Source organism: Verruconis gallopava (genome assembly GCF_000836295.1).
Source record: "Verruconis gallopava strain CBS 43764 unplaced genomic scaffold supercont1.3, whole genome shotgun sequence".
NCBI lineage: Eukaryota > Fungi > Ascomycota > Dothideomycetes > Venturiales > Sympoventuriaceae > Verruconis > Verruconis gallopava.
Genome location: NW_015622139.1, coordinates 73,044 through 97,336, shown reverse-complemented (window position 1 = coordinate 97,336; position 24,293 = coordinate 73,044). Strand labels below are relative to the sequence as shown.

General features: G+C 50.9%; 10 protein-coding genes across 11 annotated transcripts; 5 read left to right on the top strand and 5 right to left on the bottom strand.

The window, feature by feature from the left end:
- The first annotated feature begins 22 nt into the window (after positions 1–22).
- On the top strand, positions 23–1,450 carry PV09_00978 (uncharacterized protein). The gene is made up of 3 exons (XM_016353808.1): positions 23–401; positions 467–837; positions 900–1,450. The coding sequence occupies exons 1-3, from the start codon at positions 51–53 to the stop codon at positions 931–933; spliced, it is 756 nt and encodes a 251-aa protein (XP_016217903.1). The 5' UTR covers positions 23–50; the 3' UTR covers positions 934–1,450.
- Positions 1,186–4,339, bottom strand: PV09_00977 (uncharacterized protein). The gene is made up of 3 exons (XM_016353807.1): positions 2,958–4,339; positions 2,204–2,903; positions 1,186–2,107 (listed from the first exon to the last, which is right to left on the bottom strand). Exons 1-3 carry the CDS (start codon positions 4,268–4,270, stop codon positions 1,784–1,786), a joined length of 2,337 nt encoding a protein of 778 aa, XP_016217902.1. The 5' UTR covers positions 4,271–4,339; the 3' UTR covers positions 1,186–1,783.
- Positions 4,340–4,987: 648 nt separating this feature from the next.
- PV09_00976 (uncharacterized protein) lies at positions 4,988–8,387 on the top strand (the record flags this gene model as incomplete). Its single annotated transcript, XM_016353806.1, has 2 exons — positions 4,988–5,120; positions 5,185–8,387. The coding sequence occupies 2 exons, from the start codon at positions 4,988–4,990 to the stop codon at positions 8,385–8,387; spliced, it is 3,336 nt and encodes a 1,111-aa protein (XP_016217901.1).
- On the bottom strand, positions 8,365–9,835 carry PV09_00975 (uncharacterized protein). Its single transcript, XM_016353805.1, has one exon. The coding sequence runs from the start codon at positions 9,534–9,536 to the stop codon at positions 8,445–8,447; it is 1,092 nt and encodes a 363-aa protein (XP_016217900.1). The 5' UTR covers positions 9,537–9,835; the 3' UTR covers positions 8,365–8,444.
- A 1,406-nt stretch (positions 9,836–11,241) lies between these two features.
- On the bottom strand, positions 11,242–12,840 carry PV09_00974 (uncharacterized protein). Its single transcript, XM_016353804.1, has 5 exons — positions 12,778–12,840; positions 12,417–12,604; positions 12,199–12,355; positions 12,056–12,133; positions 11,242–12,001 (listed from the first exon to the last, which is right to left on the bottom strand). Exons 2-5 carry the CDS (start codon positions 12,569–12,571, stop codon positions 11,567–11,569), a joined length of 825 nt encoding a protein of 274 aa, XP_016217899.1. The 5' UTR covers positions 12,572–12,604; positions 12,778–12,840; the 3' UTR covers positions 11,242–11,566.
- A 259-nt stretch (positions 12,841–13,099) lies between these two features.
- PV09_00973 (uncharacterized protein) lies at positions 13,100–15,962 on the top strand (the record flags this gene model as incomplete). Its single annotated transcript, XM_016353803.1, has 2 exons — positions 13,100–13,149; positions 13,175–15,962. 2 exons carry the CDS (start codon positions 13,100–13,102, stop codon positions 15,960–15,962), a joined length of 2,838 nt encoding a protein of 945 aa, XP_016217898.1.
- A 140-nt stretch (positions 15,963–16,102) lies between these two features.
- Positions 16,103–17,571, bottom strand: PV09_00972 (uncharacterized protein). The gene has a single exon (XM_016353802.1). It carries the CDS (start codon positions 17,154–17,156, stop codon positions 16,737–16,739), a length of 420 nt encoding a protein of 139 aa, XP_016217897.1. The 5' UTR covers positions 17,157–17,571; the 3' UTR covers positions 16,103–16,736.
- Positions 17,572–17,696: 125 nt separating this feature from the next.
- On the top strand, positions 17,697–19,873 carry PV09_00971. Of its 2 annotated transcripts, none has more exons than XM_016353801.1 (2): positions 17,697–17,813; positions 18,065–19,873. In XM_016353801.1, exon 2 carries the CDS (start codon positions 18,097–18,099, stop codon positions 19,810–19,812), a length of 1,716 nt encoding a protein of 571 aa, XP_016217896.1. In that variant the 5' UTR covers positions 17,697–17,813; positions 18,065–18,096; the 3' UTR covers positions 19,813–19,873. The 2 variants fall into 2 exon arrangements, with proteins under 2 accessions (XP_016217896.1, XP_016217895.1); XM_016353800.1 differs by having other exon boundaries at positions 17,697–17,979.
- PV09_00970 (uncharacterized protein) lies at positions 19,807–22,523 on the bottom strand. The gene is made up of 2 exons (XM_016353799.1): positions 22,357–22,523; positions 19,807–22,305 (listed from the first exon to the last, which is right to left on the bottom strand). The coding sequence occupies exon 2, from the start codon at positions 21,856–21,858 to the stop codon at positions 19,924–19,926; it is 1,935 nt and encodes a 644-aa protein (XP_016217894.1). The 5' UTR covers positions 21,859–22,305; positions 22,357–22,523; the 3' UTR covers positions 19,807–19,923.
- On the top strand, positions 22,421–24,275 carry PV09_00969 (uncharacterized protein). Its single transcript, XM_016353798.1, has one exon. The coding sequence runs from the start codon at positions 22,513–22,515 to the stop codon at positions 23,842–23,844; it is 1,332 nt and encodes a 443-aa protein (XP_016217893.1). The 5' UTR covers positions 22,421–22,512; the 3' UTR covers positions 23,845–24,275.
- The last annotated feature ends 18 nt before the right edge of the window (positions 24,276–24,293 follow it).

The following is a 24,293-nucleotide window of genomic DNA, read 5'->3' as shown; positions in this document are numbered from 1 at the left end:
CTTGCAAGCATCTTGGAACAATCTTATAGTCAGATACGTCTTATTGAAGAATGTCTCAGAGCAAGGTGATCATAATAACAGGTGCCTCGCGTGGCATTGGCCTCGCAGCTTCTCAATATCTCCTGTCGCAAGGCCACAAAATCGCCGCAGTAGCGCGCAGCAAAGAGCCATTGGAGAAGCTCGCTGCCCAATCCCCCGACCAGGTGCTACCACTTGCGCAAGACCTGTCCAGCCTGACGATTGGCAAGGACATCGTCGATGCCACTCTCAAGAAATGGCAGCGCATAGACAGTGTGATTATCAACCACGGGACTTTGGATCCGATCAAGCGGGTGGCGGACATGTCGCCCGAGGAGTGGAGGAGCGCTTTTGATATCAACGTCTTCAGTGGCGTAGGATTGGTACGCATTGATTCCAAAATCAAACTCGGTCGGGGCTCTTGAGCTTACATATTTCGTGCATTCAGATTCAAGCAGCTCTTCCCTCCCTCCGCCAATCCAAAGGCACCATTATTCTCACCTCGTCGGGCGCCGCTGTCTCCGCATACTCGACCTGGGGGACATACGGAGCCGCCAAAGCCGTCCTTAACCACCTCGCGCTGACTCTCTCCGTAGAAGAACCGGATGTGACGTCAGTCTCTATCAGGCCTGGCACAGTCGACACGGAGATGCAGCGTGAAATACGAGAAAAGCATCACACTTCTATGGACGCGCACGACGTGAAGAAATTCGCCAGTCTCAAGAGCGAAGGGAAGCTCCTGCGGCCCGAGCAGCCAGGTCATGTCATCGCAAAGTTGGCTGTTGGGGCGTCGAGGGAATTGAGTGGGAGGTTTTTAAAGTGAGAAGCTCCATTTGTTCAATATCATTATGATGCTGAGCTTTATGCTAATTAAGTCACAGCTGGAACGATAAGGATCTTGCCGCTTTTCAGTAAGAGAAGAGCTGTTCAAGAGCCCAACTAAAGCAGACCGATCCACTCAGGCTGAGAGTTTTCCCTCTTCCTTGTCCCACCCAGGGGCAAGCACAAGGATGAGAAAAAGTGCGCTACACAGATGGCAGGCAACCAAGATATCACATCTACCTGCTCTGTGTTCAGCGCAAGTCGGTAATCCTGATAGCGAGGATCATTAACCGATGCAATGTTTCAATATCCTCGCACTGAAATAACAAATTTTCAAAACTGTTGCAATCATTGGTTATCATTCTAGGCTCATCACCCTGTGACGTATCGTAAGAGTTAGTGTAAGTCTGGCAAAAGTACCTACGAAGGCACATTACATGGTTCTTGTTCGCGGCAGTCGAGGAAAATAATAAAAAAAAACAATGGAAAAATGTACGCTACACGTTAGGTCCAAGATAAGAAACAAACGAGAACGAGGCCCGAGAGTCAATCGTCGTCAGTCATCGCAGTCGGTCCTCGGCTCGTCAGTTACGTCTACAGTGTGTGCGACACTTGCATTCGACTGGACGCCTTTTGTCTGGTCAGCATTGTCGGAAAATGTGCCTCCAACATATGATCGCGTAACGTGCATTGAACATGCCAGTCCGCACTCTCCTAGCCACCATTTTCTCAATGCTACCTCTTCTATGTTGATGTGTTTTGGACTCGCCCATGAGTCGTACTGGGTATCTCATAGCGTAACCAGCCTTCCGAAACTCCATGTGTCCCTTACAGTACCAAATTGCGGTCGATAAAGCCAAATGCGTGATGTTACATGAAAGCTTCCAACGAATTGTACATCAAACTATACAGTCGCATACAGGCTAACAGTTGTCAGAAGTCGTCACGGCAGTAAATTTGAAGTGGCCGGAGTCTCAGGTTCGTCAACAGGGCCAAAGTTCTTCCCGTAAACCTCGCGAAGGATGCTCCGCTGGAGAATAACACGCTCGTAATTGCCGCCGATTATCAAGCCAAGGAGTGTTTGACCTTTGCGAAGAACAGGGCCTGCAACTTCCAAGGATCTCATCGTTCTGATCAGGATAGAATAAGTCTCCGAAAATTTCCTTTGGATCAGACGAGCCTGTGATGAGCCAATGGAAAGGTCATTGCTCGGATTATGAGGATCGATAATGGTCCATCTATCGTCTTTCCCGATGCCGTACTTAGCCTATAAATAGTCAGTCGGTTTCACCACCATTGGGCACAGCTCGACATTTCCTGCTGATCCCGAGAACAATATTTGGTACGTGGTTGCATAATTTACCTTGTTTATATACTCTGCCGGATTCAAAGATATACCGACTTTGTTCATGTTGAATTTATTGCCGTAGAGATCAAAGAATTGAAGTAACAATTGGCCCAAGCACGGCGTGTCTTCAAGATTGGTGGTCTGACCATCGGCTTGCATTTGCAACATGCTCACAAGCATGCAAGTCAGAGAGAATCCGCCTAGTCCGCCAGTGTAAACCTCATTCACACCTCTCATAAGCAGCCATTGCTTAAGCACACTGAGCAGCTTGGGTAAGAATGGCCACGTGCGTTGCCACTTGCCGAATGTTGTCAAGGCCTTTAGGCCACTATCGTTGTCTAACGAAAGATCGCAATTCAAACCGGTCAGTGTATCGACAAATTTGATGATTGGAACCTTTGCCCTGGCGATCACCGTGATGTTTTGCTCCGACGAGATGCGTGAGCGCGTGAGTAGGTTCCTGATGCGATACAAGGTACTCTTGTTAAAGCTAGGGTAGCCCGTCCGTTGGAACTCTGGAGAAAGAAGCACGAGATCCATGTCTGACGTTGGCAAGAAGATGCCTTGACCGTATGAACCAAATGGATGAACCTGCGCACCTCTGAATGAAGATTGAAGTGCTCGCTGAAGTCTATCCACCAAATCCTGCCGTATTTTTGCTTCATACGAACGAGGTTTGATGAAGTCATAGAAATCATTGATCTCCTTATGAAGCCTGGTCTGCTGTTAAAACGGTCCACGAAATGCAGGAGAAGAGACATCGACTCACCAGGTGGACGTCTTAGCGACCGCACTGTGATCAATATACCATGGTACCGATGAGGCACGGTCTTTAGCTGCCCAAGAGTCTGTTATCTCACCATCTGCCCCAAGCTTCCTCTTTTTGCCGTGTTTTGTCGAAACGTGTCCATGTAACTGCAGTGCGGCATCATCCTCGGCGTTGATTTCCGCTAGTAGCTCGCGGGCTTCATCTAAAGCCTCTTCCGATCCCTTAGTCGTAACCTGCGGTGCTGAAGCCAGAGCATTCAAATCTTGGGAAGGCTTTGGAGCTGGCATTTGGTGGAGATTTCGAAGATGGCTAAAATGTGATTTTGAACTGCTCGAGGTTGAGGCTCCCATGGTGGTAGAATTAGCAGGATCGGCGGCCAATTGCTCGTCGGAATCAACTTCACCTTCCTCAGATGGTTCCTTAGTTGAGCTTTCCTCATCTGCATCAGCATCCTCATTGTCATCATCACCAAAGCCAATGAAGTCAGCATTTTGGGTAACAGCGTTGGCCGGGACTGCAGAAGCAACTCTATCAATCTCAACTTTGGCTTTGCGGATGAGCTGAACCACGTCCTTCCGCTTCCCCCGTGATTCGTCGAGAGGTGGTATCAGGTAGTACGGATCAGGATTCGACCACTTGGGTTTCTCTCCCGGAGCCGAATTGTCACCATCAGTTCTTGTTCGCTTGGCCGACGGCTCGTCATCGTTACCATTGACAGGGTTCTCCAAGTCCATGGCTGCCTCTCCTTCGGACTCGCTCTCAAACAGATCGTCTACTGTCTTGAAGCGCGAAATCCCTTCGGCCATGCCGGTCAGCCTCTCTGGTGTACCTTCTTTATCATTGTCTGCGTGTAGGATTTTACGCTCATGCGCAGGCTGGGGACCGTGTCTTCGTGTCTGAAAGTGAGACTTCCCCTGCGCACGCCGATCATCTCTGGTGCGCTGACGTCTCGGCCCCCGTGGCGGTTCACGCGAAGGAGGTTGGCCAGATCGAAACTCGCGCTGTTGTCCACTGCGAAACGTGAAGTCACCGCGCTGTCCATGATCGTTCAGGCCATTAACTCCACTCTGGCGATTGTCGCCTCCGAAACGATACATGTCGGTGGCTCGGGGACGTGGAGAATGTGCGCGTCGATGCGGAGGTGAGCGCGATTGTGAGCGCGATCTGTACCATTCATACGGGTGCCTTTGGTCGTCACGTCTACTGTCATATCGGTCATCGCGACGGTTGTAATGACCTGGTCCACGGTCGTACGAATCGCGGACGTCATCGCGATCTCGATAACCACCGGGGCGGTATATGTCGTGCTGCATCTCCTCGATACGCGCCTACCGAAAGACGCTCGAGGCTTTCGCACACTGCAACGATGTTTGTGCCGTGGATAGTGCTGGCCAGGAAGAAATTGGCCATGTCGCGGCGACGACTTTTTCGTTTCGATGCACAGAAGGCGCGCTAGTCTGCATTGGCAGCAATCAGCATCCGTGCTGCCACCCTGCTCCCGTCTCCAGAATTCAAGGCGGCAAGGCGACAAGGCTGCGCTTGATCTCAACTCCACTCCTGTACTCTGGAGGGTCCAGCGCTGGAACACGTATACGGGAAAGGAGCTGTGCGGAGCTTGTTTTCGCAGGGATCTTGAAGATGGCGCCCTCTTTTCCTTGATCAATATCTCGGCGTAGGAGAATGGGGGCCAACAAGTCACATGTACCTTGGAGTAGACGTCACTCTAAAGAGAAAGTCCATACACACCTTCGTACGCTTGACCTCAACTACACGCACTTTGAATGCCTTAAGATGACCAAGGACATGGGACTTAATATTTCGCCATGACCTAACATGGCAACCACCGCGAAGAAGGCAGATTGGTCCAGGCAGTCAAGTACTATGTGTTCACGGCATTTGCCGCCGCGGTTGAGCTGCATTGCGTCCGATCCGAAGAGTTTGTTCAGCTGTGAAAATGTGCAACGTAGCGGCATTTATAAAGCCAATCCAATCCATCCCAATTTGCACTCAACGAGGGACGGTCGGAAGTGATGGGAAGCTCAAATTCTAAAACAGGACCCGAACAGCAGCCTTTGAGCTGGCGGGAGGCGATTGGGCGCCGCTTACGGCTCTGGAGAGAGTTTAGACCCTTCGTTGTTAGAATCGTGAACGCTGTGGGCTTCGGTGAGCGCAATTGAATGATTGCTTTCTCATGTTAGAATGCTTGAGTTAATTGGTTATTTTGTAGCAGGGCGAAATGTGATTGCTGGGCTGTTGGAGTCCCGAACTGAGCCAGAACGCGGTTCAAGAACCGAGAGCGAAGATCGAATTGAGAGTCAAATCGAAACCCAGGTGACGCATGAAAGTAGTAAGAAGGAAGAGCCAGTATCGAGCTCTGCGCTCGCCAAGTATGCTACCACTGGGTCTGGTCATGAAGATTTGATCCCAGTAGAGTCAAAAGGAAATGAACAGGACGAGCAAGACGGGGAGGATAGGACGGTAACCGTGATTGAGACTCTACTTGCAGAGGCTCTGCGAGCAATCTCTGTTGAAGACCTTGAAGATATTGACGATGACGGCGACCAGGATCGTTTGGCACCTGTCTCAAAAAATCAGACTGGAACCGTTTCGGACATTCAAATCCCAAGTGAAATAGCTCACAAAAATCTAGGTAGTAAGGGTAAGCAAGAACTCATGGCAAAGGCTCCAGATTCGGAGCATAACTTGAAGAAAAAAGTCGCTCATGCGAAGCTTGCCTTGACGAAAAGATTGCAGAGGTATCCAGCAGTTCCGGAGGGTTCTAAAGGACCTGAGCCAGATGAAGAAGAACAAGGTATCGCAGTAGAGGTTGTCCGATCATCGTTGGATGTTGCGCTTCCAACTTACATCAAGCGCAAAAAAGCCGGATCTAGCGAATTTTCTCAGCCTCGTGTGCCTTCTGCGCTATCCTTTGAGCGCCGGGAACTGACTTATGACATGGTTTTGGAGGAATCAGAGAATCTTGGCGACATCTGGATGGACAGTCCTGACGACTTTGCGCTTGCGGGGGATGAAATCTCATTCACTGTTCCTGCAAACATTCAGGAAGAGCGCACCAAGAACAGACGCAGCGACCTTCAGTGGGCTAAGCAACTCTATTCGCGTTCACGCCTTGATGGTAAATCCATTCGACTAATCGATATCTTGCCGGCTCCCTCTGGGCCAGTCAAGGTCGAGCTTTCTACGAAACCTCTTATTGAGGTGAAGAATGACTATGAAGCCTTGTCATATACTTGGGGCGACCCAAAGTGGGGTGGTAGGATAAGGGTTAACGATATCGAAGTCCCCGTAACGGGCTGGTTGGCTCTTGCTCTGGAGTCGCTTCGCCTGCCAACCGAGAAGAGGACTGTATGGGCCGATGCAATATGTATCAATCAAGCAGATCTGGTGGAAAAATCTCTAGAGATCCCGAAAATGGGTGACATTTATCGATTTGCCAAACGAGTTGTTATTTTCCACGGCGCGCCTTCGACGACCACGCCCGCGGGAAGTCTAATCACGGCTCTTTTTAAGTTCTTGACGAGATTTGACCAAGAAGATGGCACGGAGATGCCGAACAGAGCAGAAGAAGATCCATTTGTGGGGTTTGATAAAGCATACGTGTGCAAAGGATTCATTGACTTTTGTTGCAGGCCCTGGTGGAGGCGTGTATGGACAATGCAGGAATTCTACCTCGCAACTGATGAGCCAATCTGGCAGTGGGGTGCCACAGGTGCGAGCAACGCGGCGTTGAAGCGCGACATTGAAGCTCTAATGGAAGCCTCTTGGGACTTATATGGAGGGAAACAGGTGGAACAATGGATCCATCGGCAGGTCGAAGGAGCTACTGGAAAGCCGGTGACACAGTTCGGTGCGGAAGTGCGTCGAATCTCCGAGCTGATACAACGACGGCATACATCACACGGCTTCGACATTCCAAGTCGACTTTATAGGAGTTTAGATGTGAACGCGACGAACCCTCGAGATCTAGTTTACGGGCTTCGCGAGATGTTCGATCCGGTGTTCCGCAGGGTATTTGTACCGGATTACCGAATGCCCGTACAATTGTTATATGCATGCCTCGCAGTATTTTTGATTCAGTTCGAAGGATGGGCCGATGTGTTGTGGTGGTATCCGCATGGCTTTGCGGATGAAAATCTTCCAAGCTGGTTGCCAGACTTCCGAAAGCGCGTGATTCCAGATGAACTGGAGATTTTGCCTCGAGACTCCGTTCTTACTGAAACACATCACTTGAAACTTCTCGTTTTAGACCACGCGATACATGCAGAAGGATATTTCGTTGACACAGTAGAAGGTGTTATAGTGGTCGACAAGGAGGACACTCATGCTATCTTGCGTTCTCTTTGGGATTTCGACAAGATCTCACGCGAGTCACCATCGGCCCTGACGGATGAAATGACAGGAGGCGAACAGATAATGTCACTCTTTAGGACGATTCTCGAGCTCTACAATGCTTCATCATGGCAGCGTCCAGGCTATGTTCTCCATCGCCAGCGATCTGTTCTAGCTTGGACGGCTGATTGGACTAGACAGGACTGTATTCCTTCACATGTGATCGATTGTTTCCCATATGGAGAGAATCTCATGTGGAAAGCGTTCAAGCATGGACAACCCCCATATCCTGAGCCTCAAGGCGATTTGCGTACCGGTATCCTGAATGAAATATTCCGTCCCGAGGTCGCTGAGATTTTTCGCAAAACTATTGCGCAAGACTTCATCAGTGATTGTATTTTTGACTGGGACGCTCTGGATTTCATGTTGAACCATTTGGCAACTGAATCTCCATGGTCTAGTCCAGACGCTCGGCGCTGGCAGGCCTTGACTTCTCAATCTGGTGAACAACATACTAGTTGGATACAACACCGCGCCGACGAGATACAATCGTTTCTAAACGAACTTGCGCGAAAAGCAGACCGAGTACGGGATGGGTTTCGATACCTTCATGAAATTTGCGCTCTAGTTATCTTGGGATCCGATTCTTACTCGTCGTTTGTTGACCTCGTGACGGCTTTGAGATCAGCAGGTGAAAGACTTAAAAGGCTAACAGAGAATTTTGAGGCTAATGTGATGTTCAATGACCCTGACCCCACCGACGAATCGTTAAAAAAGAAGATGCGTATGTCTAATGCGATCACCACTCATTACAGTGGGCGCTATCTGTTCTGGACGCGCCGAGGACTTCTCGGCATGACCAGCCCAGGGGTTGAGTTGAAGGGAGGGGAGACACTCCTAATGCTGGATGGGTTGTCATTTCCAGTCGTGGCGAGAGACTTCAACGAGAAACAAGGTCGCGGGAGGCTTTCGGGCTGCTCAATCATTCAAGGATTTGAATTGAGTGATCGTATTGACATTTCTGCCAGTGTGCCTGACGGCTTTGAGCTGGGAAGTAAGCGTCTCTTCAAATTCATATGATTAAAAATTTGTTATCTACACGTATTCGGAAGGGCTGGAACGAAAACACAGATCAATTCACTTTATATACCACTGGACAAGTCCCTTTTCAAGAGCATCTGCGAGATGTGTATTATGTGCATCCTCTTTGAAACTTACCCGATCTGCTAGGTCCCACTGCAGCCATTCTTCGGCTCTTGCACCGCTGGGCGCATCTAGTAATCCCGCAGCAACGTCGATCAATGTTGGTCTCTCCTCGCCAGTCCATAGTACAGTTGCGCCACACCTGGAACATGACCATCTAATTCTCCTCTGAGGCTTAGTCGAGGACTCGTACGACCGAAGTGTTCCAAAAGGTAAGTTAAAAGGCTTGCCATTTGCCAGCGAGAGCCCGGCGGCGGGGATGAACGCCCATTGTTGTATGTCAAAACCAGTCGTCATCCGGCACGAGCGACAAGCACAGTTGCCAGCCAGATATTTGGTGTGGTCTGTGGACAGCCACCATGGCTTGTTTTCCGGATTCTGGGCAGATTGTCCGGAGTTGTACGGTACCAACAGATCGGGTAGAGGTGACGAAGCTTTGAACGAATCTTCGCTTGGTCTAGAGATGAAGAATTCAACGCCGTTGCAATGGCAATGGACGCGAAGCTTTTCGTCAGCCTGCTCTGAGACTTTGTTTGTGGGCTCAATATGATCTGACGTCCAGTTTAAGGGCACTTCTGGACTCTGGTTCCATTCAATAAGCCATCTGCTTAATGGCGAACCTTTGTATTCCTTCAGCCAAACACTTGCACCGCCATCCTTCGTGTCTTCGATCCAACCGTGTGCTCTGAAATCGAATATATCGTCGGTACTGCCGTCTACTGAGCCATGTGACGCTTCAAAATGACCGTCATCATTGTAGCGGCAGTACAGGTGTGTGCTGCACGTGGAGCAGAAGTAGCGGCTCAGTATATCCGAGGACTTATACTCAGTGAGCCCAGTGAGGTCAGGTGGCGGATTGGAGGCGGGGATGGCGAAGTAGGAAGTGAAGAGACAACCGGATATACGGCGCGAGATGTTACAGTGACAAAGGCGTTGTTTGATTGGTAGGCTGGACACCGGTACTGTGAAGCTATACTTGTGCTTGCCGCAGTGGCAGGCGAGTCTGATTGTTCTGTCTTCAGCCATGGCGCTACAAGCCTCACAGAAACATAAAGTGTGGAACGTGGTAGGATAGAGCCATAATCATGCCCCGACATGGATGGCAGCTCTACCTGTGTTCACTATGGATGTCAAGGCCTCGTACAATCGAGCAAAGGGCGTGAAACGTGACCCCGCATTGGAGCTGTTCCTTAGACGGCGAGCTTTCGTGGTTCTACCACAACACAAGAGGACTGCAATGGCGGCCAGAGCAAGGATGACAAAGGGCTTGGGATAGACGAGTTTTGGGGGGGTGGGAAGTCTAGCCAATTCCACAGTAGCGACTCTGAAATCCAACGGGTCACGTCCCGGAATCCCTTTACGATCGGCGTCTGGAGTCTCAGCTCGCAGTCGCTCCACTACCTATACTAGTATGCGTGGATAGTGCGACGGGGGCCCAGGAAGCAGGACGTACGAAGGCACAGGCTGGCATCGTCATGCGGACTGCAAACCTAGATGCTTTTTTTCCCAGTTAGCGATTCAAGCGCGCGAGCGTCACGGCCGCTACGGTACGAGAATGGGGGACGGCGGAGAAGGATACAGTGGGCAGGGTGTCGCTGTCGGTGGTATGGCTCCAGGATGCCTTCACTTCTGGCCACGGTTGATCCTCGTGCCGGCGCTGTGATTTGCAGACGAAGCGAGTGGAAAAATGGGGACTTGCAGGCTTCAGGCCGGGCTTGCATGACTGCTGCGGGACTGACCGTGAACGGCGGCGAAACACGCGCAGTCACATCTGATGATCAGGTCGCGTACATCGCCCGACTGCGGCCAGGTGCGCGGAGCAGCCGTGGGCGACAAGAAGAGGGCCAAAAGGTCTAGTCAGATGCGAGATTTCTGCCCAAGGACCCATTAGCAAATGGCCTGCTTGGCGCGTGCCTCTAGAGCCTTCGCTGCGTGATTATCGCGCCCACGGCTTCGAGAGGGTCAACCGTGGTACAAGGACGGCTGAAGCAAAAGACGCAAGATCCACGGCGCGCAGGACCAGAAGTGGGAACGTACGTGCCGGGATACTTTGTCCGTCCTTGAGCCCGTGAAGATTCGCTCGTGAGCATAAAAGCCTCCGCTGGCCCTCCACCCTTCTCCCCCTCCTCAGCATCCATACGCTGACCAGCAAGCACATCCTCGAGCACACTCACAAAAGCGACTCTTACACCCACGTTCCACGCCCTCTGCCAAACCAAAATCAACATGTCTGGCTGCGGATCTTCCACCTGCACCTGCTCTTCCTGCGCTTGCGCTCCAGGCTCTTGCAACTGCGTATGTTCCTCGCGGCCACATGGCCATCCCTCAGAGCCGAAAAGGACGTTGTGCTGACGGCCGGTGCAGAAATAGACCACTCCTTAGCGCAGTGTAACGACGTGGCGAACTTCCCACTCCCGAGTCAATCATTATCTGAACATGATACCAAGCCCATGTCAGCCTCGACGAGGGTATACGTCGTGAAGAATAGCTGAGACTATATCTGACCTCATGAGAAAATCCACAAAATCGAACTAGTCATGTTAGAAAAATTAGCAATGAGAAAGATATAGCCACAATCTTGTCGTCCGCGATCCTGGTTTCCCATCCTTTCGTGATTGCTCGTCGCGCCCGGGTGAAGTGAGATGACCCCCCGTGCCCCTTGGTCTACGTGCAGACGTCGGTGGCTGGACAAGGTAAAGGTTACGCAAGAGAAATGAAAATGGACGAGAGACGAGAAATTCAGCATCTTAAATACCCGCTGTCAATAATACCGTGATGGCCTTCTAACGCTTGAGCAACAACATATATAGGAGCTGACTAGTCCAGAACTCATCATGCCTAACCTTTGCCGTCGCCCGAAATTAATGGTACATGGGTATCCGTCTCGCTTTTGCACTTTTACTTCCTTCACACGATCCTCAAACGCCGAGTCAACCCTCCTCACCTACTGTGTCGCTACTCAGTGATGAAGCTTTGGCCGATGTTAACTCATATGTGTAGTCCAGGAGTTCCAGCGAGGCTCCTTTCCTTGTCGAAGAGCCTTTGGAACCCTACGCTTACTCCTCGCCAGACGTCGTGGTCTTCTTCTTCTTCTTCCCACCTGCCTTCTTTGCTGAAGGCTTAGATTTCGCAATCTTTTGGGCTCCATCTTGGTCTTCTTCATCACCGCCAGGCTTTGGTTTGCCCTTGTCTTTGGCCATCGTTTTGCCTTTCTGGGATTTTGTCTTGGCCTCGTCTTTCACCTCATCCTCGGACTTGACCTTTTTCGTTGGAGCCTTCTTCGTAGGTGCTGGAGCAGCGATTGCCTTGTCGGGCTCCTCGTCTTTACTCTTTTTTGCACGCTTTTTCGGAGGTGCATCCTCGTCCTCAGCAGGTTTTTCTTTCTTTAATTTGCCACGTTCTTTCTTTACCGAAATTGCCTCGTCATCGGTATCTTCGGAATCCTTCTTGGCCTTGCGCTTCTTTCCCTTTGTTGGCGAGCCTTCATCGCTCTGTTAATGTCAGCAAGCACCCAAAGTAGAGAGCGCATCCACTTTTGTGCTCACCTCTGACTTTTTGCCAGAATTCTTTTTGGGCGTCTTTACTCGATAGCCCCTTTTCCCTGGACGATTCAGCTCTACGTCCTGCGCACCTGTTAATAATACCGCCGTGCCGAGCATAATCAAGATTGAAGGATAAATATGCTTACACCTCGCCAGTCCGCGTCGTCCACATGACCTTGGTCGATGGCACGCTTTACTCGCTCCTGCTCTTCCGCGGGGAGCTCGTCGTAGCCATCGAACATGGACAAATCACCCTCAATCAAGTTCTTGATGTTTTCAATAACCTGAGGCGTAACACAACCCCTATGGAGCGGTTAGTAAAATCTGAACGTATTCACGTGGTTTTACAAAACACGAGACGGACCAGTGTTTATACTGCCAGCTCTGGTGCTCCTGGATCTCAACAAATGTACCGAAGCGAAGTTCGCCCTTTGAAATTTTGATGTTGTTTTTCTTGCATTCAGTGTTCTTGCAACCAGCGCGGTTGTTAGGCGAAATCTCGATTCTATAAGACGGCATTTTTGCAAGATCCTTAGAACGCGTCACACGCGTCTAATCCATGTCAGCAAGTGCATGAAAGTGCATACGAACGCGTGGAAAATATGGTGAATGCAAGAATCTGGAGAAGCTAGATGAACAAGCTATTGCGATTAATTGAGCCGAGTGATAGCTCCGAAGCATTCCCTTTCCCTATCATCTCGGAGATGGAGGAACACGTAGCATACCTTATTTTTGAGTTTTCGCGCCGGATATTGCAAGATTTCCTCCGTATACGTTTGTTAAATGGGTGGTTGCAGCCTCGAGCCGCGAGGTTTGAGATCAGGTCAGAAAACGTGATGTCAGTGACACCCTTGCAAGGCTTTCCAAATTCGTCGCGAACTTTTTGATTCACCTTCTGTTGACCCATCTAAAACCACCACCTGCTGGATATGAATTCATGCAGCAGAATGTCCTTCTTCTTCAGCGACGGGCATCCAGCATAGTTCGCTTACGCCCTTATTTAAGACTTCTTCAATGCGCAAACTCGAATCGCGTGTGCCAGCAGCGATGGTTCTCGGCCTCTTCACCACGAAGAATAGAGCGAGGCCAGCTCCTCGGTACGCTGGACTTCCCACATCTTAGTGGAGGCAATGACTTCCAGATTGAATTGCCTCGCGGTCCAAAGAAGAACGATGTCGATGCTTGGTTAAAGGCATTGGACTCCTGCCTTCCAGAACATCTACGACAAGACGAAGCAAACACTCAGCTCAATCTAAGTGCCAATGTTAGTATCACACGGAAAAACATCTCTCTTATCCTCATAGAAGCGCGGAGAAAAGCCTCAATAGATGTACTAGAGCATCTTGGCATCGTTCAGCAGCGGTGGGCCGCCGTTGCTTGGATTGTCGATACAGTTGCTCAACATGGTTGCCCTCAAGACTATTGGCCAGAGTACTCATCCCACACTCCGTTACGCAATGCCAAAGGAGATCTTACTCTAGATGAGTTCACGGAAGGGATATTTGCGGCACCCGCGGATACATTGCAACGGACTTTTTTGCCTTTGAACACTTTGACCGTCACCTCCGACCCACGATTCTACGATACGCGGCTCCAACGTGGAGCACTCGGGCAGATATGGCAAACTCTAGGCAACCTTGTTGTAAGAGCTGCCCACGGCACAAGTGACAATGGGAACTTCATGCCACATGTCCTGAGTCTTCTTGCCACACTTCACCACCATGGAATCGTTCCGGATTCTGTCTACAAGTACTTCCCAAACCAAGACATCGGAACTATTCAACAACCTCCTCTCCTCTATATGTTATGCGCACAAATATTCACTGCTCTATCCGATGCGGCTTGGGATGAGAAGAAGGCGATGGACAAAAGGGCAACTCAGAATAGCCGCAGACTGATTGTGCCTTGGAAATTTGGTCTTGAGTCACCTGGAGTAAGGTTTAATGCCTCATCTCGAGACTTGCGCCCAGAGGTCTGGCTTGAGCTGATACTTTGGTCATGCTTGCACGGCGGTTGGATTGAGGAGGGAGCGGCGGTTCTGGAGCAAATATCTGACAACCACAGTGAAGAGAGAGCGCCATGGTCTCTTATATCATGGCAAAAGGTTCTTGAGGGCTCTCAGAATGGACAAGAAATCAGCCCCACTTTCGGTTGGCGAGATGCTATCGATATTCTCGAAGGTGCTAGACCCGAGTTACAGCCTCGACCAAGCTCCGAAGACAAAGCTGCTGTTGTTCGGACTGTCAGCAGTGAACTAGTATCTGCCTATGTAGACGCGACGATCAACAAACTTCATGTTGGCGTTGGGCAACGAGGGTCTAAGATTCGACAGGCTCTTAAGCGTATCAAATTATGGAAAGATATGCTAGGAAAGCAGAACTTGGGGTTAGGTTTTGCTACGTGGGATCTGGTTGTACAGCGACTGGTGGAATCGGGAGGCTTCTGGCTTGAACGCGACCCAGCGCTAGCGTTCGAAGTCTTACAACTTCATGAGCCTTTCGGTCGTGAAGAAGAGCTTGTGGGCACAGTCTTTGCCGATGGTCGCGAGTCTCGGTCATCGCCATACTTTACTTGTTCTTCGGCCTTGCCATTGAGCCTCCTCCATCGACTGCTGTATACTCATGCGCGCTCTGGAAATCCTGAAGCCACGATGTCGGCGATGCAAGCTCTGCAAGATTTCACTGAGAGAAGTCAACGAAGTTCGATTGAAAAATTTTTTCAGAAGTTAAAGATGCACAGCGACGGTGGCGTTCAATCATCTCCAAGCCGCAATCTTCTTTTCGACACGAGTCTCGCAGCAGCGCAGTACTCATCGTTCTACCCACGACTACCTGTCCACGTTCTTTCGGAATTTCTAAACGTTGCAAAAGATATTGAAGACCCGGACTTTTATCGGTGGATCTTCGATTCCAACTCCAGCGCAGTTGGGCCCTTTATATCAGAGTCGATGTATAACGAGGCAGGGCTTGCGCCTGCCCTCGTCCGCTTCGCCGCCGCCACCAACAATCAGGCTGTTCTTGAGGAGGTAATGATGCGTCACAGTAGTCTGAGCAGAGATTCAAATGGCTTGATTCCCACGCCTATTTTGTCGGCTCTTTTGGAGACCTTAATCGAGCGTAGGAAATGGGTCAGCGTTAGGAATGTTTTCAAGAGCATTGTAAACGAGCCTAAAGAGTATGGCGGTTCCTATATCTGGGAGAGACAGCTCTTTGCAGTATTTATTCGCGAGTTGCTGCGCATAGAGCGAGATAGTAAACGTGGAGAGGTGAAGACTCCCAATGAGCTATGGGAGGCATGGAACCTATTCACGGACATGGTGGAGACATGTCTGTCGAGGTCTCGGCTTTACCAAGGTACCACTGAACGCGAGAGACTACTCTGCAACGTTGCGCTCCTGGCCAGCGTTGACAAAACTTGGGCTCAGCTCTGCTACGGTTTGCGTATATTTCCTCAACGGAGCTTCTCGTTGAGAGTTGAGACCGCGATATTCCGCACTGTTCTCCAAGGTGTTCTTGAGACGCGCGGGCTTCGTGCTGCCCGCGCATTTTGGGAAGTATGGTGCGACACCTCGGCGTACGTTCACCGCGCTATCGTCAACAAGGCAGGCGTACTTCAGGTCTCCCGCTGTCGAGTCTCACGCAATCGATCGAGGGATGAGCTGAACCGTATCAACATCTCCGTACCAGTTCCTCAAACCCACATTCAAATCTTTGGTAGAATTGGCCCTGACCTGGCATGCGCGCGAATGATGATTGCGGCGTTACGGGCGGATGACGAACGGGAAATTGAGCTGGACTATGATGTCGTTGAAATGAAGTGCTGGCTGAAATCATATTTTGAAGCCATGAGCCACGTCAAGTTTATGAGCGAGGGGCAACTAGCAGCACTTGCTGACGCGCTGGAGAAATAAAACCCAGTTTGTACTATATGTGTATTAGACTGTCTAATAGAGACATAGACGGCTATACCAAGAATTTCATGGCGTTATGTAAATGTAATAATATTAGGCCATAGTTTTTAGCGGCTTTCAACATTGATCCATTGTGGTTTGTCGTATTCTAGTTACCAGAGACTCTGCAATACATCAAAAGGATTCGGATGGCCGACGAAAGTTTTGAAGACTCCTGGCAGGGAAGCAGTTTTCATAACCCTGGTGAGATTTTCATCCAAGGTGCCCTTGCTCATCAGTACTTGTGGTATATATATATATATATATATGACATTCACGTAGCCTTGGTAAAACGCTGCCCATTTATTTTACACCCGTTCTCTACCGCCAGCTTCTTCCTAGCACCGATCTGTTCATATGTAAACACATCCAAATGTCCAATGAGCTAGTGACTCAAGTCTACATGGTATCCTGCTCACGGCTACTGCTGAAATTGATGCCGGTTCTCATAGGCAGACGTGATTTGCTTTCTTTCTTGAAAATCTGCCGCAATGTAGAGGGGGGATATTCTTCCAGCTCGCAAAAAGCTTGTCCATAAAAAAAAACCAAACAATATGCAGATCAATCGACGCCGGCCGCATGCACATATACACACACAAGAAGAGTAAAATACACGTTTTCCACCCGTTATCCCGTGCACTCTATAAAGATGACGTTCCATGAAGCCACAGGCGAGGCCCGCCGTTTCGCTCTTTCTTTCGGTCTCCGTCTCTTCGATGAGGTGCCCCGATCTCATCACCTGTCCTTGTAGATTTTGGGGTTCCAGCCTTGCTTTGCCTCGGCAGTCTCTTCGGCAACTCGTGCCCTCTCATTCACTTCGCTGGTGATACGTTCCTTTGCCCTGACAATCTTGCTCTGCAGGTAAAAGCTGCCACCCTTCTTCGGATCGTTGGCGTCGAACATGCGCTTGAAACGCTCCGTCACGAGCTCCATGTCCACCTTGCCCTGCTTTGGCGGTGACACGTTCAGAATCTTGCACGCTTCCTCTAGGGTCAAGCCCGAAGCGCTGTGGGTCAGCGGGTTGTGCTTTCCAGAGCGAGCGGCGGCAGCTGCGTATTTTTGTGAGGCGGCAGCCTGCTTGTAGGCTTCGCGAAAGGCGGTGCCCAGAATGCGAGCGCCAGTTATGGCGGCTTGAGTGAAGACGCGGTGGGCCATGACAGTGCAATCAACGGGATTGAAGGAGCGCCCGATGGCGAGGTGGTGAGGAGGTAGTGGGAAGGGAGGTGATGAAGGGTTGCTTGTCTGATTGTCCGCAGTCCTGGATCTGATGGATTCTGCTACTTTCCCATAGTCCGCAGGAAAATGCTGTACGTGGCGAGGGCAAAGAGCACGAGCAGGGTGAAAGGAATGGTTGAATTGGATGACAATGGCGACCGCGCCAGAACTGAAATCGGAAGTGCTCAAAAAAGTTTCGGCCCGTCACGATGCCACCAGCCACATTTGTTCCGGAAAGAATCATGCGCCACACCTTCCGCTGCCGACGGGGCGAGAACGAGAACGACGATGTTCAGCTTCCAACGCGCCGTGACTTTGCCGCGTCCACGGGCTGGAGGTGTCTATACGATTGCGGTCATCGCTTCCTGGTGTCTGACAAGCAAAATCCGCCAGTGCCTGCGTCAGTTGGCGGAGAAGACGGGCCGCACAGTAGCCTGCTGGGCTCCTCTGCGTGTTGCTCCCGCAGGCCACCGCCCAATGTGCCTGTTCCCCGCCATCTTGGTTACTCCATCGGGGCCGCCTTCACATGCTCCAAAACCCGGTTGACCACGCGCCCATCCTGACTTGACTTTTGCACCAAAGTGCTCTTGCGCCCAGGTAATGCTTCAGTCCACCTCTTTGTTCTCATCCCGGTCCTCTCCTCCGTCTTGTCCGTCTCCTCGTCGCCTCCTCCGTCCTGACCTGCCACCCGCCATTTGGTGTTCCTTCACTATACGCTAAATGATGTAATATGAAGTAGACGAAGCTTGTATGGCAGCAATTGGCAAGCGCACTCCACCTCCGTCTTTGTCCTTCTGTAGCTGTCTGTCGTGTCCAGAACGCAAGCGCTAACACTTGTCGAATGGCAGATCTTGACCTTCCGTGGCTGGAATACCAACACATGTCCACCCCAGAAAAGCCTTCCTACAACGATGCTTCGTCCATTCCTACCGGCAGTAGTAGCGGTGTTGCTAGGGACCCGTCTCCAACTGTTGCCGCCTTCTCTCCTCCCTCACTAGGGCGCAGTGATCCTACTTCGCTACGCCAGCGCTCCACGATCCTAGTGCACCAGAAGTCACCTCTCCTAGTTGCGACGCCGCCTCAGGTTACACGTACCTTGGCATATTCGTACCCATTTATTCAACCTCTGAACAAGATAGTCGGCCTTCTGACATGGACCTCTGGGGATCCGTGGGAGAGCTTTCTCCTGCTCGCGGCCTTCTGGGCCGTGACGCTATATGGCGATCCCGTGATGCGATGGGGAGGCCCCGTCGTTGTCGTCATTTTGCTTATATTGGGCATGTATTCGCGTCGTTTCTCCTCGCTGTCGACGACGGCGACTGCAGGAGCAAAAGGCCATCACCGGACAGAATCGGAGGCCATGCGTCATGCAAAGAGCCTCGACGAAATTGTGGACAATCTTAAACTATTCACCAGCAGATGCAACATCTTGCTAGATCCGTTTCTGCGCCTAACAGACCTTCTTTCGACCCAGAGGACTGCCACGAGTGCGACGACGAGACCAGCGTTGATAGCCATGTTTACGCGGATTCTACTAGTGACGCCTATATGGATCTTGTTAACTCTTCCGCCGTTCTACATCATCACTACCAAGCGTCTGGTTCTTTTCGTCGGAACCGTAGCGCTTACATGGCACTGCAGACCGGCCCGCGTTACGCGAACGATCCTGTGGAGAAGTAGGCACATTCGACGCGCAACAAGCATTCTAACTGGCTTGCACATGTCTGATCCACTCGACTCGGAAAAAGGCAGCGCAGGGAAGCGGGGTCTTCCGCCCGGAACGAACAAGACGGCGAATGACATTGCCGCAAGTTTAAGGGCAAAGAGACAACCTAGCTCGCCGGGAATTCGCTTCACGTTCACGCTGTACGAAAATCAGAGACGTTGGCTGCTGCTCGGTTGGACGAGTTCCATGCTAGCGTACGAGCGCGCTCCGTGGACAGACGAGCATCTCAACCCGATGCCACCAAAAGAACTGTTTGAGCTCCCTGACGTTGAAGGAGGACATGCACGATGGAGATGGGTTGAAGGAAGCGAGTGGCATGTCGACATGGGGGGTTCGCACACTAGGAAAGACAGTGATGACGATGACGATGAGGAAGGTTGGATCTACTACGATAGTAAATGGAAAGATGGGCGGCGAGGGAGAGATAGCTGGGGAAGATACACACGTCGGAGGAAATGGTGCAGAGATGCCGAGTTGGTGGAGATTACGCCAAGCACAGAAACCACACCGTCACCGACGCCAGCCCAGGAGCAAAGTGAGACTGAGGATAACTATGCTCGTATGGCAGAATCGACAGCCACTGTCGTACCTTCCTCTGCGAGTACTTCCACCGCAGTGGAAGACGAGACGAACAGTATGAGCGCCAGCGCGAAAAAGCGAGGGAAGGGGTGGTTTCGGCGAAGAGCAAGCAGCAAAGCCGAGAGTAGTAAGAGCGTCGGAGGGGGAACGACAAGCTCTGTGGGAAGCAGTAGCTTGAAGAGTTACCCGGATGAGGAGGACGAATATAGACATGCGACGTACTACAACCAGCAAACTCGGGACGAGGAATGGGTGAGATATGGAGAGGATGTGGGCATGCAATTAGGCTAGGAGAACTAAAAATGATATTCGTGATCATGACGCTGGAATTTCTTTTCTTCTGCTGTACGAAGCGAATCTAAATCTTTGCGACGACAACGGAAGAGCATATCAGTACATCCTTTAGCGTATCGCAAAGGACCTTGCCTGGTCTGGTCTCCAGGCTTCGCCATGCATTATGCCGTGCACATATGAATCGCCGACCAACCTCCAGCCGTTCTCATCTGCACGGATCAAAAGCGGCATTCGGGCCCCTTTGAACAGGCCAACATAGTCGCCTTTACGAACACAATGCACAGCGAGGCCGATGTAGCCCTCCTTTGTCCGTATTATGCGCCGCCCGCCAGCCTGATTACAACGACCCGTGAACGCCAACCCGGCCCCGCGATGCCACTTCTTGCCGTCAATCCCCAGGCCGCGGATGACCATGCGGATGATGTAGAAGAGAGCCCACAGATGTTTGCTCCAATGCAGCCTCAAGGTTTCGACTACGACAAAAGGCTGTCGTAAGGTGGCGTAAAACTCTTCAAACTCGACGCGCACGGTTTCCTGCTCTTCCGGCTCGTATCCGTGCTCCCCAAAGACGAGAGTCTTCCAGTACGCGTCACGGAAATTTTCGCCGGTGGGCTCGTACTTCTCGACTTTGCCGAACCGGACCGTCTTCTCCCAGTTGGCCCACATCATCTGGAACCAGAAGGCCAAGGCTAGCGCCGAAAAGCCGAATATTGTTTCCGATGTGGTAAAACGGCATGTCACGCCGACGGCTTCAACGCGATCCAAGAGATGTCCATTGATCACGAGGACCTCGTCGCCGTCCTGGAAGCTAAAGTCCGGCTCCGCCGGTATGGGCGCAGCCTTGAATTTCTCTGACGGCCAGGCAGTGACGTGGTGCGAGGAATTATTGTCCGTCTCTCTCCAGTCAGGAACCCAGCTACAACGAAGCTGCTCGCCGACGGTCTCGTATCTGTTCACCATGGACAGCATCTCCAGAGATTTCTGGTCTCGCATGATGTAAACCGTCCACTGTCGGTACGTTTCTTCGACAGACTGCTCGTAAGAGAGGGTTGGTGCATTCGCAAGGTCAAGGACAGCACTCGACAAACTCACAATACCGTAAACCTTGTCCCGCGGATCCGTCGCCTTCGCGTGGCGGATGAGATTCAGCAGCTTGTGGAGCAAAGGCAGCCTCCTCGCTGCAATCTGTTCGCGAATGCCTTCGATAAAAAATACCATGCCGATATGAACCGATGCCTCCTCCGAGGCGTACGTTGCCATTCTCAGCTCCCAGATGAGCATGGTGGCTGCTGAAAGTTCTTGCCAAGACGTTTGAAACTCTCCTTGCATGACGATGCTTTGTCGAGACACTGCGACTTCTTGTATGATCCACAATCGTTCGAACCATTGCTGTTCAAGTAGGTGCCAGACGGCGCGAACCTCTTTCTTTTCGAAGAGTGCAGAAAGTCCATACCGTTCCTGGATGGCTGTCGTGTCGGGAATCCGGACGTACGGAGTCCCTGACGCGATCAACTCGGCACGAATCCTGGCGAGTTCAACAATGCATTCGAACGCCATTTTAGTTTGCTTGTCCGATTTACCAAGCCATACGATTGTTCGCACAGCATTGTGGTAGATTAACCTCATGAAAGGAACCTGACTTGCGCGCTCCAGTAAATTGTCTTGGTCGATGCATACTTGATCAATCCAGAGTCGTCGGCGCTCATTGGAATGACGAAGCTGAACGAGGACATCGAGCACGCTTAGCGTAACCGGAAGCAAACTACCGTTGCATATGATCGAGGTGTTCTGCCTAGAATCTCCCCAGCAGTACGAGATCGCCTCGTAGGCAGGAGGGTCGGCTATGCTGTGGGTTTCAAGCAGGCAATGTACAGGCTCGGAGGGCAAGCCAGGTAGAAGCTGCAGAACTCTGAAAAAACGGTGCGCCGCACCTTTTGATGGCTGGTCCAAAGGGCTGTAATGAAAATGTGACGATGTCGTAGCCTCTACAGCTTTGCTGGGCTGTCGAGATCTAGCCCCCGGCCAGCGAACGAGAAGAACCATGGCGGAGGCTCGTTACTACCTTAGACCTGTGCGCCCATTTGTAAGCCTTCCTGAGAAAGTATTGAATGGGTTTGACTGAATGATAACATGTTGAGGATCTCTTTCAGTCGTTCAGAGAAGCGCGACGTTTGATAACTTTACGGCTGAATCTGCACACCTGATACGATCGCGTCCTCATGTTGGTCTGTAATAGGACTAGCGCGTATAAATCCACATGGCCTTTCTATCCTATGGCCCAAGCCTTTATTTGGGTGGTGAAGTGATTTTTCTCGGGAGGCAATTTTGGTGAGACCTGTTTTTTAAGATATGCATCGCTTGCTTGATCCTCAGATTTTTTTTCAAGGTTTCGTAGTCTTTGTGAGTGCTTCTCACGGGAACGAGTAACGACAGCGAAAAGGTAGGAAACATGATGGCGACCAATTTGCTCCAAAGTCCATAGCGTTCAAACTGTGAATCATGAGTTCATCATGTCGATCTGGTCTTAAAGGGTTGACTGACAGTTTGTCAGGTGAAATGGGGTGACGCGGTACTGCTGAATCCTCTATCCGCGGTTAGTGATGATAAGAAATTCTACAAAATATGGCTTCATCCAAGATTCTGGACAAAGATTTAAGTCCATTTCACCGCGGCTTACGTTGCTGGCTTCATTATTAGATGCTAATTACTTACAATCTTCGACCAGAGCTTAGGGAACAGGTCGAAGCTAATCCTGATTTGGACATTTCCATAGCCGAAGCGAAGCGCGGACGTCATTGTTGGATCGGAAAGCTGCTGATCCCAATGGTAACAAGAAACTCACACCACATCTTTGTTGGCCGTGCAATGGCATCGAGAACCACATTACGATTGCTGACGAAGCCATCGTCAGGGTCGCTCTTTCAGCGGAGATGTATTTCAGCGTATGGCTACGAGCAGGCGAAAGCGCTCACATTCAAGAAATATGGTGAGCCTAAAGACGTACTATCATTACATGGACACTCTATATCACCCGCGCATTCGAATCTTGTCACATTGAGGTTTCTCGCATCGCCTATAAACCCAGCAGATATCAACCAGCTGCAAGGCGTCTATCCCTCAAAACCTACGTTCACAACCGCGCTCGGAACAGCGGATCCCATTGCTGTTGGCGGTAACGAGGGTGTTGCCGAAGTGATTGCAACCGGTGACAAAGTGAAAGGGCTAAAGAGGGGTGATTGGGTGATCCAAAAGAGCCCAGGATTCGGAACATGGCGGACACATGCTCAGACCACAGAAGAAGGGCTGTTAAAGATTGAGAACAAGGACGGCATCACCGCCGTGCAAGCGGGGACTGTATCGGTCAACCCATGCACAGCATACTGCATGCTGAAAAACTTCTCAGACATGCAGGCCGGAGACTGGTTCATTCAAAATGGAGCAAACTCGGGCGTCGGCCGAGCAGCCATCCAGCTTGGTAAGCTTTGGGGCTTCAAGAGCATCAACATTGTCCGAGATCGTCCCGAAGGGCTAGATGCTCTGAAGGCAGACCTCGAAGACATCGGCGCGGATGTCGTTATCACCGACACCGAATTACAAGGCGCTGACATCAAAGATAAGCTTGCGGAGTGGACAAACGGTGGTCGTGAGAAAATCAAACTTGGCTTGAACTGTGTAGGTGGAAAGGTGGTGACTGCGATGGCGAAGCTTCTCTCCTCTGAGGCACATCTCGTGACCTACGGCGCTATGAGCAAGCAGCCAGTCACCCTACCCACCGGACTCTTGATTTTTAAGGACATCCACTTTGACGGGTTTTGGGTCAGCAAATGGAGCGAGCGAAACCCGGAGGAGAAGAAAGTGATGGTGCATGACATACTTGACCTTTACAGACAGGGCAAATTCAAGGACACGCCCTACGACGAGGTGAAATGGGAATGGGAAACCAAGGGCGAGACTCTCATTGACGCTGTACAAGGCACTCTTGACGGTTACCGGAAAGGCAAAGGCATTTTCGTGTTTGGAAAGACGTGATGATGCTGACGTTCTTTCCCCAGTGGCTTCTACGCGATTGAGCCGCCCGTTGAAGCACCAGGAGTCATCACATCTTGCCAGAGATATACGAACGCAACAAGCTTAAGTCATGTCTTCGCATGAATACGTAACAAGCCGGTTCGAGAAAAAAAAGGTTGCGTCGCAGGTGGGCCGCTAATATAGAGCGTCAAAGTGCGGTCCTCGATCTATGTACTCTATGTATTGATAAGCTCGTCTGCACAGCCCATGCAATCGAAAATATATCTGTAATGTGGCGGAAAATAGCTGCTTAATCTTTTTGAACAACACAATATGTCATTGCATCTGTCCCCCGGTATCTCGGATATAACCACGTCCGCAAAGGCTTCGAGTGTTACCTAGAGTAGTAAATTGTTATTTGATCGCCGCATTGCCGATGAGCGATTTCGGATGGTGGGTGGTAGTTATCT

What these genes read in the sequence shown, in the direction of transcription:
- PV09_00978 (XM_016353808.1), top strand. Translation starts at nt 51, where the DNA reads ATGTCTCAGAGCAAGGTGATCATAATAACAGGTGCCTCGCGTGGCATT. An exon ending in TCTTCAGTGGCGTAGGATTG is followed by an intron (nt 402 to 466) that starts GTACGCATTGAT and finishes TCGTGCATTCAG; the next exon opens with ATTCAAGCAGCTCTTCCCTC. An exon ending in TTGAGTGGGAGGTTTTTAAA is followed by an intron (nt 838 to 899) that starts GTGAGAAGCTCC and finishes ATTAAGTCACAG; the next exon opens with CTGGAACGATAAGGATCTTG.
- PV09_00977 (XM_016353807.1), bottom strand. Translation starts at nt 4,270, where the DNA reads ATGCAGCACGACATATACCGCCCCGGTGGTTATCGAGATCGCGATGAC. An exon ending in GTCGCTAAGACGTCCACCTG is followed by an intron (nt 2,904 to 2,957) that starts GTGAGTCGATGT and finishes ACAGCAGACCAG; the next exon opens with GCTTCATAAGGAGATCAATG. An exon ending in CGGCAGAGTATATAAACAAG is followed by an intron (nt 2,108 to 2,203) that starts GTAAATTATGCA and finishes GACTATTTATAG; the next exon opens with GCTAAGTACGGCATCGGGAA.
- PV09_00975 (XM_016353805.1), bottom strand. Translation starts at nt 9,536, where the DNA reads ATGGCTGAAGACAGAACAATCAGACTCGCCTGCCACTGCGGCAAGCAC.
- PV09_00974 (XM_016353804.1), bottom strand. Translation starts at nt 12,571, where the DNA reads ATGCCGTCTTATAGAATCGAGATTTCGCCTAACAACCGCGCTGGTTGC. An exon ending in AGCTGGCAGTATAAACACTG is followed by an intron (nt 12,356 to 12,416) that starts GTCCGTCTCGTG and finishes ACCGCTCCATAG; the next exon opens with GGGTTGTGTTACGCCTCAGG. An exon ending in ACGACGCGGACTGGCGAGGT is followed by an intron (nt 12,134 to 12,198) that starts GTAAGCATATTT and finishes ACAGGTGCGCAG; the next exon opens with GACGTAGAGCTGAATCGTCC.
- PV09_00972 (XM_016353802.1), bottom strand. Translation starts at nt 17,156, where the DNA reads ATGGCCCACCGCGTCTTCACTCAAGCCGCCATAACTGGCGCTCGCATT.
- PV09_00970 (XM_016353799.1), bottom strand. Translation starts at nt 21,858, where the DNA reads ATGGTTCTTCTCGTTCGCTGGCCGGGGGCTAGATCTCGACAGCCCAGC.
- PV09_00969 (XM_016353798.1), top strand. Translation starts at nt 22,513, where the DNA reads ATGCTAATTACTTACAATCTTCGACCAGAGCTTAGGGAACAGGTCGAA.